Raw genomic sequence first — 16,690 nt, forward strand, 5'->3', positions numbered from 1 at the left:
TCTGACATCCTGCCTGTCTTTTCTCCTGACAATGACATAGTCGATAAGATGCCAATACTTAGAGCGGGGGTGCATCCAGGAGGTCTTGTTACAGGTAGGCAAGCAGAAAGTTGTGTTGGTGATGAGGAGGTCGTGTGCTGCACAGGTCTTTAGTAAGAGTAGGCCGTTACTGTTACATTTGCGCACTCCATGACTCCCAACGACTCCCTGCCAGGCTGCAGAGTCGCGCCCTACTCTTGCATCGAAGTCGCCCAGCAAGATCAGCTTGTCGGTGCTGCTCACTGCTGATAGTACAGCATCTAGTTCTTCATAGAACCTGTCTTTCGTCTCATCCGGGTTGGTCATCGTGGAGGCTCAGGCGCTGATCAGGGTGGCTTGACTTCTGTTCTGTAGCGGAAGCTGTAGTGTCATGAGCCGGTCGTTCACACCCTTGGGGAGACTGGCAAGTTTCCGAACAAGGTGACTCCTGACAGCGAATCCAACTCCAGCCTCACGACGCTCATTGCTGCCACGACCACTTCACTCCAGTTTCAGTCAGCTGACCTTCGTTGGCAAGATGAGTCTCACTCAGGGCTGCAATGTCAACGTTGTATCTTGCAAGCTCTCAGGCAACTAATACTGTTCTTCTCTCTGGTCTGTTTGCTGTAGGGTTGTCCAATAGTGTGTGCACGTTCCAAGTGCCAATGGTGAGCGGTATCACCTAGCGTTTCGTTGTGTTTTTTCGACCGCCAAGATAGGATCCCCACCAGCCGCGGTAAACTGGCCAGGGTGTAATGAAGCAGGTAATGTTTAGGGCACCTTTTCTAGCCCCCTTCCTCATACTACGGAGGTGAGCTACGCGATCCTAAAGAGGGCTGCTCAGTCGCCCAGATAGACGCCGAGTTTCACTGCTGCTTCGGTCAGCGAAAAGCGACTATTAGACCTGAGCCGCCTGTGTGCAGGTCCATGACTACAGCTCCCAGTGTATCCACACCAGCTGCTTCGTCACTCCCCCATCGCCACAGGACTTCAAAGGTTGAGGGTGATGATGATGATGATGGTGTCAAGACTAGCGCTGGATTTGGATTTAAGTGAGGGAGAGTTGTGCAGCGTCAGCCTCACTCTCTCTTCCCAATTCCCATCTGGATCCAATGGCAAGACAGAGTCGAGACGGCTGGAGATGGGACTAGGCACAGTGGATGACCAGGACGTCTTCTGTGTCTTGTCCAGCTCTACACGTTCCACGACGCTTGCAGAGACCGCCTTCTTGACCATTGGACCTTCCATTGGTCTCGTCCGCTCAATCCGCCGGAGTCTGTCTTCACATGCAGGGATAGACAACTCCCTATCTCACTGAGGGTTTGAGACCTGTCGGCTACCCTCACCTGGTTTAGCCGGCTTGTCGAAGCCGTCGCCCAGGGTGTGGCCACTGTCACATGCAAACAGCTACAGGGAGCCACAGGTGAGAGCTGAGTGCCAGGTGGGGACCAGAGGTGGACAAACCGCCTTGAAAAGGACGCGACATGTTCCCCCACCAGAGGTGCTACCCCTCCCTGACACCCCATACAACTGATATAGATCAGTTGTAGACATGGGCAGAGATATGGTAGGTGAAAGTTTAATCTGGCCAAATGTGAGGTGACATGTGACAGATCAAATACTCTTAACAGTGTTTGAGGTACAGAGGGTCTTTTGGTTCCAACAAATGAGATGTGCAGGGCATCTTCCTGTTATATATGTACACAGAATGGTGGGTGCCTGGAATGCATTGCCAGGGTGGTATTGAGGACAAATATGAAAGAGACATTTAAAAGGATTGTAGATAGGTATTTGAAAATGTAGAGAATGGAAGGATATAGACATGATGTAGGCAAAAGAGATTAGTTTAAGCATTTAATTACTAGTTTAATTTGTTCAGTACAATATTGTGGGCCAACGAGCCTGTACCTGTGCTGCAGTGTTACACATTCTAACTCAACTAGAGTTATCATTCCTGGAAACACATTTCAAATACAAAGCCAGGTACCAGTGCTTTACACTAAATTAGAATGTCTTGTATTAGAGGTGATTACCAGCATGGATTAAGGACCGATTAACAAACTGTACACTGCACAGAACGACAGAGGGTCATTTTGGGTGAAGCTGCAACTAGTCTGGTTTTACAGATACAGCTGCTGAGACCTTCATACTAATATACTTAAAAAACAAAGTACAAGTACCAAAGGTCTCAAAGAATGCTTGTATATCACTCACTTAATTTGCAGATGCAGGAAGAAATTAGAATAGTAAATATTGTGTTGCCCTTTATTGCAAGAGGATTTGAACACAAAAGCAAAGACACCTTAATGTAGAGCTCTGTTGAGACCAAACCTGGATTATGTCCACAAACCTGTCTGTCCAGGTAGACACATTGTCTCAGCTTGCTCCTGCCCCACTGAATTCATTTCTGCATACCTCAACACTGTTTTATCCCCCCTTGTTCAATCCCTTCCCACCTATGTTCGTGACACCTCTCATTCTGAATTTTTTTCAATGATTTTAAGTTCCCTGGCCCTCACTGCTTTATTTTCACCATGGATGTCCAGTTCCTGTATACCTCCATCCCCCACCAGGAAGGTCTCAAAGCTCTCCACTTCTTTTTGGATTCCAGACCTAACCAGTTCCCTTCTACCACCACTCTCCTCCTTCTAGCAGAATTAGTTCTTACTCTTAATAATTTCTCCTTTGGCTCCTCCCACTTCCTCCAAACTAAAGGTGCAGCCATGGGCACCCGTATGGGTCCTAGCTATGCCTGCCTTTTTTTGGCTTTGTGGAACAATCCATGTTCGAAACCTATTCTGGTATCTGTCCCCCACTTTTCCTTCGCTACATCGACGACTGCATTGGCGCTGCTTCCTGCACGCCTGCTGAGCTCGTTGACTTCATTAACTTTGCCTCCAACTTCCACCCTGCCCTCAAGTTTACCTGGTCCATTTCCGACACCTGCCTGCCCTTTCTTGATCTTTCTGTCTCTATCTCTGGAGACAGCTTATCCACTGATGTCTGCTATAAGCCTACGGACTCTCACAGCTACCTGGAGTATTCCACTTCCCACCCTGTCTCTTGCAAAAATGCCATCCCCTTCTTGCAATTCCTCCGTCTCCGCCGCATCTGCTCTCAGGATGAGGCTTTTCATTCCAGGACGAGGGAGATGTCCTTTTTTAGAGAAAGGGGCTTCCCTTCCTCCACCATCAACTCTGCTCTCAAACGCATCTCTCCCATTTCATGCACATCTGCTCTCACCCCATCCTCCCGCCACCCCACTAGGTATAGGGCTCCCCTTGTCCTCACCACCACGCCACCAGCCTCCAGGTCCAACATATTATTCTCTGTAACTTCCGCCACCTCCAACAGGATCCCACCACTAAGCACATCTTTCCCTCCCGCCCCTTCTGCTTTCCGTGGGGATTGCTCCCTACCTGACTCCCTTGTCCATTCGTTCCCCCCCCATCCCTTCCCACCGATCTCCCTCCCAGCACTTACCCTTGTAAGCAGAACAAGTGCTACACATGCCCTTACACTTCCTCCCTCACCACCATTCAGGGCCCCAGACAGTCCTTCCAGGTAAGACGGCACTTCACTTGTGAGTCGGCTGGGGTGATATACTGTGTCCGGTGCTCCCGATGCAGCCTTCTATATATTGGTGAGACCCGACACAGGCTGGGAGACCGTTTCGCTGAACACCTATGCTCTGTCTGCCAGAGAAAGCAGGATCTCCCAGTGGCCACACATTTTAATTCCACGTCCCATTCCCATTCTGATATATCTATCCACGGCCTCCTCTACTGTCAAGATGAAGCCACACTCAGACTGGAGGAACAACATCTTATATTCCGTCTGGGTAGCCTCCAACCTGATGGCATGAACATTGACTTCTCTAACTTCCGTTAATGCCCCACCTCCCCCTCGTACCCCACCCCTTATTTATTTATTTCCCCCTTTTTTTTCCTCCCTCTGTCCTTCTCACTATAACTCCTTGCCCATCCTCTGGGCTCCCCCACCTTTCTTTCTCCCTAGGCCTCCCGTCCTATGATCCTCTCCCTTCTCCAGTCTCGTATCCCTTTTGCTAATCAACTTTCCAGCTCTTGGCTCCATCCCTCCCCCTCCTGTCTTCTCCTATCATTTCAGATCTCCCCCTCCCCCTTTCAAATCTCTTACTATTTCTTCTTTCAGTTAGTCCTGATGAAGGGTCTCGGCCCAAAACGTTGACTGTACCTCCTCCTATAGATGCTGCCTGGCCTGCTGCGTTCACCAGCATTTTTTGTGTGTGTTACTATGCACATGTCTGAACTTTCTATCTTAGGAAGGATATTTTTACAATAGAGGGAGCATAACAAAGGTTCATCAGTATTATGTCATACTCCCTCTATTGCAAAAATAGATTGAGATGGGTAGGAATTTTGTCCTTGAAGGGGGGATCAATACTATACTCTCAAAATTAGGAGAGGTCACCTCATTGAAACATACAAAAGTCTTAACAGTTAACAGAATAATTACAAGGATGATATCAGACTGGGGGTGGGGGGCAGAATCAAGAGTCACAGTCTCTAAACAAGGTGTCATCTTGGGGGAATTTTCTTCAGGTAGAGGGTAACTCATCAGCACAAGAGGGCTGTGCAGGCTCAATTACTGAGTATATTCAAATCAGAGATGGATGGATTTTCCAAAATAAACAGAACCAACAGGTATGGAGTTGACGCAGAAAAGATTCTCTGAGATAAACAATCAGCCACGAACTTACTGAATGGCAGAGCAGAAACAAGGAAACATATAGCCTGCAGCCCATTTCTACTTCCACCAAGCCAGAGTGTTTCCATCCTCCCAGTGAATTATCTCTACAAGTACACAATGCTCCCTACACCCCAAAGGTCCATGAAGGCTGCAAAGTCTAACAGAGCTGTAGGGACATTGAAGAGGAAATAATCCAGATGTTGTTGAATTATTCATCACACATTGAATTGTTATCAGAGATAACATTTGCTACCTACTAGCTGCAGACTATTTATTTAGTGATACAGCACACAGTAGGCCCTTTGACCCATGCTGCCCAACAACCCCCTAACCCCATTTAGCCTCAACCTAATCATGGGACAATTTACAACAACCAATTAACCTACCTGGTAGGTCTTTGGACTGTGGGAGGAAACAGGAGGACCCGGAAAAACCCACAACTTCCATGGGGAGGATGTACAAAGGCATTGAACTCTGAACTCCAATGCCGAGGCGTAACAGTGTAGCACTAACCGTTATTCTAATGTAGGGCATCTCCAGGTGAGCTTGCGTTATTTCAAAGTTATTTTCTTTGACAACAGGCAGGAGAGAAGCTAGGGTGCGTCCAGAATCCTATCACAAGAGCATGAATCTTGCCTGTTTTTACTGAAACTTGTTGTGTAAGCACTGATCCTATTATGCTGCTGGCATAAAATGTGACAGTACGCTATGTAACAGAAATTACATCAAACCAGAAGTTATAAAAGGAGCTTCTTAAACTGAGAAAGAAGTTGCAGAGAAGGTCTTGTGGGGAGGTGGGGGGAAGAATTCAAGAGGTTCTGAAGAGATGGTTACAATGGTGGAGCAGAGGAACAGTGTTGCACGGACCTGAATTGGTAGTCTGAAGGTTCTTAGTAAAACTGGAGATGGTTCCAGAGCAAGGCCACACAGAAATCTGGAGTAAAGGACAGAAATTTTAAAGGTGGCTTTGCTGGACTGGGAGCCAAAGCAGATCTGTGAGCACAGTGGTTACTGGTAAAATTCAACTTAGAGTTTGGAAAAGGACAGAGTTTTAGATAAGTTCCAGTTCATAAATGGACATAGATTCAAAGATGTAATGATATCTGCAGTGTCTGAATATAACTGCTTTCTGTGGCTGTACATCAGCATCAATCTCTACACCAGATCAGTACAAAGATAGCATATTGGATCAGACTATGAATGCATACAAGCTGCATTGTCTTTAACAAAAACGGCCTCAAAACTTGTACTTCATTAAGCTTAAAAAACTGCCTGAATGTTCCAACTGCATCTTTCTCCTGCCCCAAATGATTATATTTTACCCATTTTGTCTCCTATGACAGCAAATTGCTAAGTTACAATTCTTAAAGAGCCAGCTGTTAAAGAACATCCATTCATCTATGGTCACCGCATAGAAACAATTATGAGTCAAGACTCAGAAGTACTTTTGGAATCAAGGCAATGCACTGGATCTTGCAGTAGTATTAACTGAATTAATGGCATGTGTTTATGTTGATGTTATTATCTGTACTTGCACCCTTACTGATAAGCTCAATATGAACATGTGCGGCTATAAACTAAGGTATAGTTTGAATGAACACATTTAAAAATATTTTGATTATAATTATAATAAGAACTGCAAGACCAGAGGAAACACACATAATCATTCCCTTCCAGAAATACTCTGAAGCAGAGTGCACTCTTGCTGTTTCTTACAAGAAGTCTAAGGTACACCCAAGGTTAAAGCAAAACCTCTGACAGTAGGGCTGGTGGACAAGCCCATGATCTCTGAAGTGGATGCAAAGGTGAGGTTTGTAGAGAAAAAGTTTTTCAAATGAGCTTGTTCAGTCACTTGAATTGATGCCTGCAGATGGTTTGGATATAATCAAGATGTGCACAACCCCTCGCTCCAACAAACAATCACTGGTGTCATGAGGAGTGACTGTGGGCTCAGGATCTTTCCACAAGCAGCTGGCTCCTGCCTAGTGCAGCTTACAGGCATTTCCTGTTTGTTACTAAGAAATACACAAATCCAACATTCTTAACGACACAATCCAGAATGAGTGACTGATATAAAGATTACACTAAAGCCAAAGACCAAAGCTGCATAACTGCATTAAGGTTTGAACAGTATGGGAAAAGGCAAGGACAAAGACAAAAACTCCTGATGGTATAGAAATGAACGTGTTATATTTGAATGCATGCAGTATACAAAGTATGGTAGATGATCTTAGAAATTGCCAAGTACGATGTTGTGGGCATCGGATTTGTTGTTGAAAAAGATCACAGCTTGGAGTTTAATATCCTAGGGTACACATTGAATCAAAGGACAGGTGGGCAGAGGAGGAGGAGGTGATGAAAAATAAAACTAAATTCTTAGAAAATAACATAGGATCAAAAGATGTTGAAGCCTTGATGGTAGAATTAAAAGTGCAAGGTTAAAAACTCCCAGGTGGGACTTGTTTACAGGCCTCCAAACAGTAGCCAGGATGTGGGCTACAAATTACAAAAGAAGATAGAAAAGGCGTGTTAAAAGGGTTATGTTACATTGATCGTGATGCATTTAAATTGCAGGTAAATTGGAAAAAAATCAGGTTGGTGTTGGATCCCAAAGGAAGGAATTTGGGATTCGTCTTGGGATCCAAGAAGATGGCTACAAGATGGCTTTTTAGAGCAGCTTGTGGATGAGCCCACTAGGGAAAATGCAATTCTGGACTGGGTGTTGTGTAATGAACCAGCTTAAAGTAAAGGAACCTTTAGTAATCATGAAGTAGAATTCAGCCTGCAGTTTGAGAGGGAGAAGCTAAGATTAGGTATTACAGTTGAGCAAAGAGGCATGACAGAAGAACTGACCAAAGATGATTAGAAGGAGACACAAGCAGTGATGAGAGCAGCACTGCAATGGTTGGAGTTTCTGGGAGTAATTCGGAAGATGCAGAATCATCTCAAAGAGGCAGCAGCATTCTAATGAGGTAACTGTGGCTAGCAAGTGAAATCTAAGACAGCATAAAAGCAAAAGAGGGGGCATACGGTATAACAAAAAAGAGCTAGAGGATTGGGAAGCTTTTAAAAACCAGAAGACAACTTACAAAAACAATAAGATGAAATATAAAGATAAACCAGCCAATAATATAAATGTAAGGGGTTTCTTCTTTTATGTTACTGCATAGGCTAATTAAAATGGCTTCTTTGTTATGTTAACTGCTGAGAAAGTCCTCTCGCTAGCAGTTTGTTTGGATTATGTTATTGATAAGAGGGTGTTACAAACCAATTGGGATAGATTTTATTCTTTCTGTGTGTTTGTAAGTTATTATGATGTGTGGGTTTTTGGGCAGAAGGCACGAGAGAGAGAGAGAGTGAGGATGGACAAGGTGCCGTGAGTCAGCTAACGGGGTCGGACCCCAATCAGGAGTCCGAGGTCCAGGGTGTTCGGCGAGGAGAGGAGATGGAGACGAACTCGTGTGGAGCGTCTGGTCGACCACCGTCGTTGGTCCCAGGCGGCAGGTCGAGGTGGTCCGAGGGGATCACAGGGTGAAGAAGGAGGGTCCCAAGCTCCAACTGTTTGTGCACGAAGAGATTGAACTTTGATAAGTGTGGCACCTTTTATTTTCCTTTCATATTTTATTCTCTATTAATTATATAGTTCCAGTAATATCTATAAACCGTAATTCATTTAATCGTATCTGGTGTATTGTCTGTTATTTGGGCGGGGAGGGGTACATCACACAGCATCCACACCAACTAATTACCCAGTTTGGCGGGGCCGAGGGCCGTTTCCCTAGACAACAGCGAGCTGAGCGACCCTGAGGCTTGCCGGGGGGCTACATAAAGAAAGAGGATACCAAAAGATTTTTTTCAGATTTATGAAGAGTAAAAGAGAGGCAAGAATGGACATCGAAACAAAGGAAATGTAGGACAAACTGAATTGTATTTTGAGTCAGCCTTCACTGCAGATGATGCCAAGAGCATGCCAGAAATTCAAATGTCAAGGGGCAGAGGTGAGTGTAGTCATAATTATGAAGGAAAAGGTGCTTACAAAGCTGAAAGGTCTGAAGGTAGATAAGTCACCTAGACCTACACCACAGGGTTCTGAAGGAGGTAGCTGAAGAGATTGTGGAGGCATTAATACTGATCTTTCAAGAATCACTAGGTTCTGGAACGGTTCCAGAGAATTGGAAAATCACAAGTGTCACTCCACTCCTTAAGGAGAGACAAAAGACAAGAAATGACAGGCCAGTTAGACTGACTTCAATGGTTGACAAAATGTTAAGAGTCCATTGTTAAGGATGAGGTTTCAGGATACTTGGAAGCACATGATAAAATAGGCCAAAATCAGCATGTTTTCCTTGAGGAGAAATCTTACCTGACAAATCTGTTGGAATTTTTGAGGAAATAGCAAGCAGAATAGAAAAATAAGAACCAGTAGATGTTTTTAACTTGGATTTGCAAAAAGGCTTTGACAAGATGACACACATGAAGCTGATAAACAAGAGCCCATGGTAGTACAGGAATGATACTAGCATGGGTAGTATGATTGGCAGGAGGCAAGGAGTGGAAATAAAGGGAGCATTTTCTGGTTGGCTACCAGTGACTAATGGTGTTCTGCAGGGATTGGTGTTGGGTCCACTAGTTTTCACATCATATGTTAATGATATAAATGAGAGAATTGATGTGCTTGTGGCCAAGTTTGCAGATGATGCAAAGACAGGTGGAGGGGCAGGCAGTGTTGCGGAAGCAGAGAGTTTGCAGAAGGACTTGAGAATGGGCAACAAAGTGGCAGACTGAATACACTGTAGGGAGGTGTATGGTCTTGCACTTTGGTAGAAGGAATAAAGATCTTCAGGTTTCAGAATTCACTATATATATATATATATACATACACACACACATATATATATATATATATATATATATATATACACACACACACACACACACACACACACACACACACACACACGGAATATACTTGGATAGGACTTGGGAATCCTTGCGCTGGATTCCCTAAAGGTTAACTTGCAGGTTGAGTCAGTAGTAAGGAGGAAAATGCAATGTCAACATTCATTTCCATAAGACTAGAATATAAAAGCAAAGATGTAATGCTGAGGCTTTATAAGGCACTGGTCAGACTGCACTTCGAGTACTTTTTTGTTTTAAGCGTGTCGCACCAGACAGTCAGCCATTCTTGTCTGGCACGTGGTGTCAGGATTGGTCTCCTTTCTTTTTTTTTATTAAGTGCAATCGTGAACAATAGCCAGATCAGAAATGCTGATCAGGTCAACTAGTTCCCAAAGAGAACTCTGATAGGCCAATCAGATGGTTCACTACTGCTCAGCGATAGAACACAAAAAACAAATCATGCGTACAATTAAAAAACATTAAAAAAAAATAGTAGAAATACTGGAGTCACGATGATCATGATGAAGTCTGCTGGAGAAAGACATTTATACACATGCTGTCCTCCATAATTCAAGGAGATTGAAGGATAAGGTTGCAGGGTGACAAAACGTGGCAGGAGCACTTGGAAATAAAAACTAATCCCTACCGGGAGAAAACAGCACCTGTTCTTTCCGCACTGTTCTCCAGCAATTTAAGGACTAAGTCCAGCTGGAACATAACTCCAAGTGCTCTTGAAAGTCAGGTATTAACCTTACCTACCAACAACCAAGCATTGCCATCCTGGTCCCCTTCATGATAGCTTATGAAGAAGCATGTGACTTCCCTCCCAGAGACGATAGGTGTTTGTGCACTCGACTCTTGAAGGCTTGGACTCTATTGTTGCAGATGTTTCCAACCACAGCATCTGGAAGGCTGTTCCAAATCCTGATAGCACAGTGAAGGAAGCTTCTACCCAGTGTGTAGGCTCTTGCATCAGGGATAGAAACAGCATGAGCAGGCATAGATAAACTTGATCGTATGGTGCGCCGTCTCTCATAAGATGAAGGCAGCATGGCACGAAGGTCTGCAGGGCTGTGGCTGGTGTGCATTTTGTATACCGGGTCACGATATGAACATTCCTGACTTGACCCTTGTATTTTTAACGAGGCCGAGTCACTAGCTCGACACTCAACCCGGTACGAATGGAAAGCGTGCTGGGGGGGGGTGGCCCAACTTGGATTCAAACGTGGAAGCCTTTGCTCCGGAGTCCGGTGCTGATGCCATTGCACCACCAGCCGGCCACTTCAAGTACTGTGAGCAGTTTTGATTTCATGAGAATGATTCTAAGAATGCAAGATTAACATATGAGGAGTGTTTGACGGCTCTGGCCCTGTACTCACAAGAGTTTAGAAGAATAAGAGTGGAGCTCATTGAAACCTGACGAATATTGAAAGGGTCTAGAATGGACGTACAGAGAGTGTTTCTTATCGCGGGGACCCTAGAATTAGAGGCATAGTTTCAGAATAGAAGTACATCCCTTTGAAACAAAAATGAGCAAGAACTTCTTTTGCTAGAGGGTAGTGAATCTTAGGAACTCATGCCACATGCAGCTGTGAAGGCCAGATTACTGGGTATATTTAAAGTGGAGTAAAGAAAAAAGGTGTCAAAGGTTATGGGGAGATGGCAGGATAATGAGGTAAGAGGGAGAGCAGACTTAATGGACTATTGCTGTCTTATTGCCTTATAACCCAACACCATTGAGACTTCGGTAGCTAGCAACTTTTTTAAGACTACTGGACATTTTTCTTATTACCACAATACAGTTTAATTTCACTTTCTTGACATATTAGTGGTATAATCATTTTTTCTCAGCATGTTTAAAAGAAACAAAATACTGAGTCCAACAAGTTTAAAGGGAGCAGAGGAAACTGAATTTAAATTTCATCTTGTCAAACTGACCACTGTTCCAACAACAACACCTAGCCCATATTTTGGAGCCCAATTTTGGTTTCAAGTTTACTCATACTGCTGTTGTCCCCAGCAACGCTCCACCCCCACTCCCCGACCAGGGACATGGAAGGAGAAAGGAAATATGGAGCACACACAAAAGGGAGAAAGAGAGGGACAGACTTGCAAAGAAGAACTTTTGTGCACAAATAATGGGGTGGGGTGCAGCAGGAGGTGGGGAGAAAAAAAAAGAGCTGCATTGCTTTGTAAAGTGTTTCCTGTGGCCTCCATTTTCAACAGAATTTCCAGAACCAGGCTGACAGTGTTGAATGTATTCTACTATACAGCCCTTGTGTAAATGTTAACGGTTAAAGCAGCTCAGTGGGACAGAACAGATTGATATCCAACATCAGTCATCAGACATAGAAGCACAATGATGTTTTTAAAATGAAACTTTGCACTAGAAATCACATTTCAGCACAGAATCCTGTGAGGAGATCAACACACAGAAATGATGCACCTCCTTAACCTGAAAGAAATATTCTTACTGAATCAAAATTGTGATAGTGGATGTGTTTGAGAGAGAAACGACAGGAAGATCTGAATCAAAACAAGACTAACGTGAAAGTGTCAAGAGTGCTATTCTCTCCTGAGCTAACACAAAGAGCACAGCTTTCTAAACACTAGTCATGCTCAGTTAGAACAATTTAAAGCCAAATCAAACAAAAATACATTTGAGAGACATATGAAACAAAGAAAAATAAAAATTAAAAAATTATATATTAAAAAGGCATTTAACAATTATAAAAAGCTGAAAAAATTCTTTTTTAAATTATCAGGAAGTCCCACAACATTAATTCTCACTTAGAAAAATGTTAAAAATTCAAATACCCTTGAAAAGGTAACCACAGCATTCCTTGGCATTTTTAATGGATTTATTGAGTACACCAATTTCACACGTGTCATGCTGTAGTACTCAATTTATCAACAAGTGTCCAGTAGAGCTTGAGAAGGAGTAAGGTCCTTCAACAACTAATACCTCGATTTCCAGGTTTTACTGTCTATAGGTGGGTAGGTGGAAGTGTGGGCTGAAGTAGTGCAGGAAACAAGACACAGGGTTGAATAGTGCACAAGTGTAGGCAAACATGCAGGAGCACAACTAGAACAAATAGACTAGGAGAGGGAAAACAAATGGAGAGGCAAGGAACACAGGACACATATCTCTTGACAGTGATCACAAGGGTTTTGAAAGGGATTGAAAGGGGTTGAAGGTTACTGGAAAGAAAAGATGGAGTGGAGGACAGATGCACCAATTTGTGGGTGGTGGAAGCCACTTGGGCATGGGTGTACATGTACAGGATGGAAAAACGGTCATATAAAAATCAGGAATACGAAGGGGGAAGATGGACCTGGGTAGAGATTTATGCATGTGTACGAAAAGCTATCTCTCAACCAAGGAGACAGCAGTATGCAAACAATTTTGTTACAAGCCATGAAACCAAGACATTTTGCTCCTTGATGTATTGATCCATTGCTGTATAATTTGTTTTACGTTTGGAGTATCTAACAAATTAGCATCACTGGCAGTGGACCAATCAAAAAGTGCACACTATGTGATTGTTTTAATTGCTATAAAGACACACAAGTACGTTGTATGATCGTGCAGTAGTTCAGAGCACCTAAGGAGTGCAACATCCATCTAGTGATACACTGAAAGAAAGTACTGTATTAATACTTGATCAGAATAAGTCTTGTCAAAACAAGAGGTGATATCATAACTAATACCAGATTCATGCTGAAAACTGATCAAGAATCCTGATCAGAATAAGTCTTGTCAAAACAAGAGGTGATATCATAACTAATACCAGATTCATGTTGAAAACTGATCAAGAATCCAGTGGGTGGGAAGACCACACATGATCAGAAAATCCTTCAGGATTCGTTACTCTTGTCAACAGAATAACTGCTTTGCTCTCCTAATATGGAACTGCACCATCATAAAATCTATTCTCCAAGTTGCCATACAACAGATCCACTCAAATTACTCATCATTCACCATTTACCATTTGTACCCAGAGGAATCCAACTTTATATACTCAAAAATCATTCTTGAAATCTACTTAGTAAGAACAGGATCAATCACAGAACTTCCAGTGTAGATACACAGGCACGTCACGACAGCTATCGTACCAATCCTGAACCAACCTACTAAATCCTCTAGCCATCCTGTGACAACATTCAGTGCAAACCATCATTCGCCCCTGCAGCAGACCTGATCAAAATGTGGATTGGTGGATAGTGCTTACATGCCTCACAGGTCTTATGTCAATTCTCATGTATCAGGGGCAAAATGGTGCTGGAACAAAGGGAGACCAATCTACCATCTATGAACACTTAGAAATCAAACAAGCTGCAAATTGTTTCAATTTCTGCACCAAATCACAGTAGAAACTTTACCCAGTTGCCAAACACTGAGCACACATATACTAAGTGAGAAACAAATAAGAAAACATTGGGAATAGTCAGGAGGACAACAGTATCTGAGGAAAGTAACAACATGAGAAGGATTTGGGGGTGTAGGGTTGAGCAGGCTTGAAGATATTTGTTTCTTTATGTCATTAAATTCTTGACGAACGCCTGCTTGCAAATGAACTGAGTGCTTACATTATCTGTGATCCAAGAATGCACTCTTCAACATTCATCTAAGAAAAATGCTTCTGCAAATAATCGCTGTTATGTACTCCGTAACTGGGTTGCCAAACCAGCAGAAATGGATCACTCAGTTGGCATCTGGATTACTAGAACTAAGAAAGTTTTATTAAAGAAACAAGCAACACGGTACTCTAATCAAAAGGATAAATAAATGCAACAGTTCAGCAATGATGAACATACATGTACACAGAATTAAGATAACAGGATCAATCAAGCTCTATCGTTGTCTAGGGGTAAATGACCAGTTTCAAAGTGACGCAAAGTTCAGTTCAATTTAGTTCAGTTCAGTTCGCAGTAATCGCTGCCGTGGGAGATGGACAGTGTGGGGGAAGGAGAGAGAGAGAGCAAAACGAATGAATATTCAAAACAGCTGCCACACAGACTTTCGCAGTCAGCTTTCGGGCGAGTCCTTTGTGATGTCATCTGAGGTCACCGACCGTGACCCCTCCGTTTCCAGATACAATCGTTTCTCTGCGGTGAACCCGGCACCCAGGCAAGGGTGGACACACACCAGGTTCCCGCCGATCGTGCCTTTCCACCCTGTGCGTCTATGGCTTGTCCCGCGACCAGCCGTCCAAAAAACTTCCCACCGACTTGTGGGAGTCGCACCGCTTCCAGGGTCTCGTTACCTCGGGGTGTCGTGTGTATCTTGCCTTAGCGAACCTGTCCCTTTTTATCCGCCTGCAGGGGTAACGCCTGTCCATCACTTCAAACAGTTCAGGGTTCAAAGGGGGAGCCGATCTTGACAGCTCTCCTTCCGTTACTCTCTCCCGTCCCTTCATTAACATCTCCAAATGCTGCTCCATTGTTTTTCCTTATCTCTCTCTCCTGAAGACAGGTGGCAGACCAACTGCTGATCCCACTGGTGCCAGCCCAGGCCAGCTAACATCTTAATCTGTGTGTATTCTCGTCACATCGCTCATGCAACATTTCTCTTTTCAAAACAATGTCTCCATTGGGATCTTCAGCATACTTCTACAGCTTTGGGGATTTCAGAACTGTCCAACTACCAATGCATTGTCTTGCCAAAATTATCTTTTAAAGAAAACACACACTTCGGGATCAAGTCAACAAAAGCAATGGGATCCCCACTTTGTAACAATGTGTTAATTAACTTCAAATACCCCAAAATGTTCAGCTTGCATGATCTTTACACAATGATCATGTTTTAAAGGGATAGCCATTACTGCAAATAACACGAAGGGATTTAATTCAGTTTGGTATCTTTTTGTAATCTAACAGTAACCAAGTTACTCACCTCCAGTAGATCAATCATCCGTGTCATCTGGGAGTAAATGAGCACACGATGACCCTGAGACTTCAGGCGTGTCAGGAGGATGTCAAGAGTGTGCAGCTTCCCACTGTCTGTAATCAGGCTTTCTTTGTCTGAAATAGAGATTTAAAGCTACTTCAGTTTTTAGGAATTCATTCTCCCCTCTTTCACCCTAATTCTCTCGAGGCACTAGTCCTCATGGGGTGCAACTTCATGGGGTAGAACTAGTAATTATATGAATACGTACAACTAATCTTCCACCAAATTATTTGCCAGAAGCATCATATCTAATCTTAATTGTGGCCACAAATCAAATTCAACTCCTATCAAAAGTCACTAGATCTTAATATGCTGCGGAGCATCAAGAAAGCTCACCTCTGTTCCAGGATACTGACGGACTTTTACTGCTGTACCATTGAGAGCATACTCACCAACTGCATCTCAGTGTGGTATGGCAATTGTCCCGTATCGGACCACAGAGCACTCCAGCGTGTGGTGAAAACTGCCCAGCGGATTATCGTCACCCAATTGCCCACCATTGAGAACATCTATCATAAACGCTGCCTGGGCAGGGCAAGAAGCACTATCAAGGATGCATCTCCCCCTAACCATGGACTTTTTACTCTCCTCCCATCCGGTAGGCGCTACAGGAGCCTCCGGTCCCACACCAGCAGGTACAGGAAGAGCTTCTTCCCTGAGGCTGTGACCCTGCTGAACCTCATATCACAGCGCTAAGCAGTATTGCATCCATATTGTATGTCTCAGTACTTTTATATTTGTGTGTTGTAGCACTTACTTATTATTCGCAGTTATTTTGTAAATAACACTATTCTTTGCATTTCCGGTCAGATGCTAACTGCATTTCATTGGCTTGGTGTCCGTACTCGGCACAATGACAATAAAGTTGAATCTAATCTAATCTAAGTATACGTGGAATTTCTCCTCTGTAGCTTCTGCATTAATTATGTGATGAAGGATATGTTTTGATTATCACTAAAGATGCTAGCAAAATTTCAGAAAGCCTTTGGTAAGGTCCCACATAGGAGATTAGTGGACAAAATTAGAGCACATGGTATTGGGGCCAGGGTACTGATATGGACTGAAAATTGGTTTGACAGACAGGAAACAAAG

At 43.6% G+C, this 16,690-nt stretch overlaps 1 protein-coding gene across 6 annotated transcripts in view; it reads right to left on the reverse strand.

The window, feature by feature from the left end:
• The window catches only part of ino80 (INO80 complex ATPase subunit), a 241,676-nt gene that overhangs the window by 56,838 nt on the left and 168,148 nt on the right, over positions 1–16,690 (reverse strand). For all 6 annotated transcript variants that reach the window (XR_011886757.1, XM_072264538.1, XM_072264545.1 and 3 more), the window contains exon 27: positions 15,545–15,672. Coding sequence is in view for 5 of the 6 variants with exons in the window: in XM_072264538.1 (XP_072120639.1) it covers positions 15,545–15,672 (128 nt within the window). In the remaining variant the exon portion in view is untranslated. The remainder of the gene's footprint in view (positions 1–15,544; positions 15,673–16,690) is intronic.

Source organism: Mobula birostris, chromosome 1, assembly GCF_030028105.1.
Source record: "Mobula birostris isolate sMobBir1 chromosome 1, sMobBir1.hap1, whole genome shotgun sequence".
NCBI classification, from domain to species: domain Eukaryota; kingdom Metazoa; phylum Chordata; class Chondrichthyes; order Myliobatiformes; family Myliobatidae; genus Mobula; species Mobula birostris.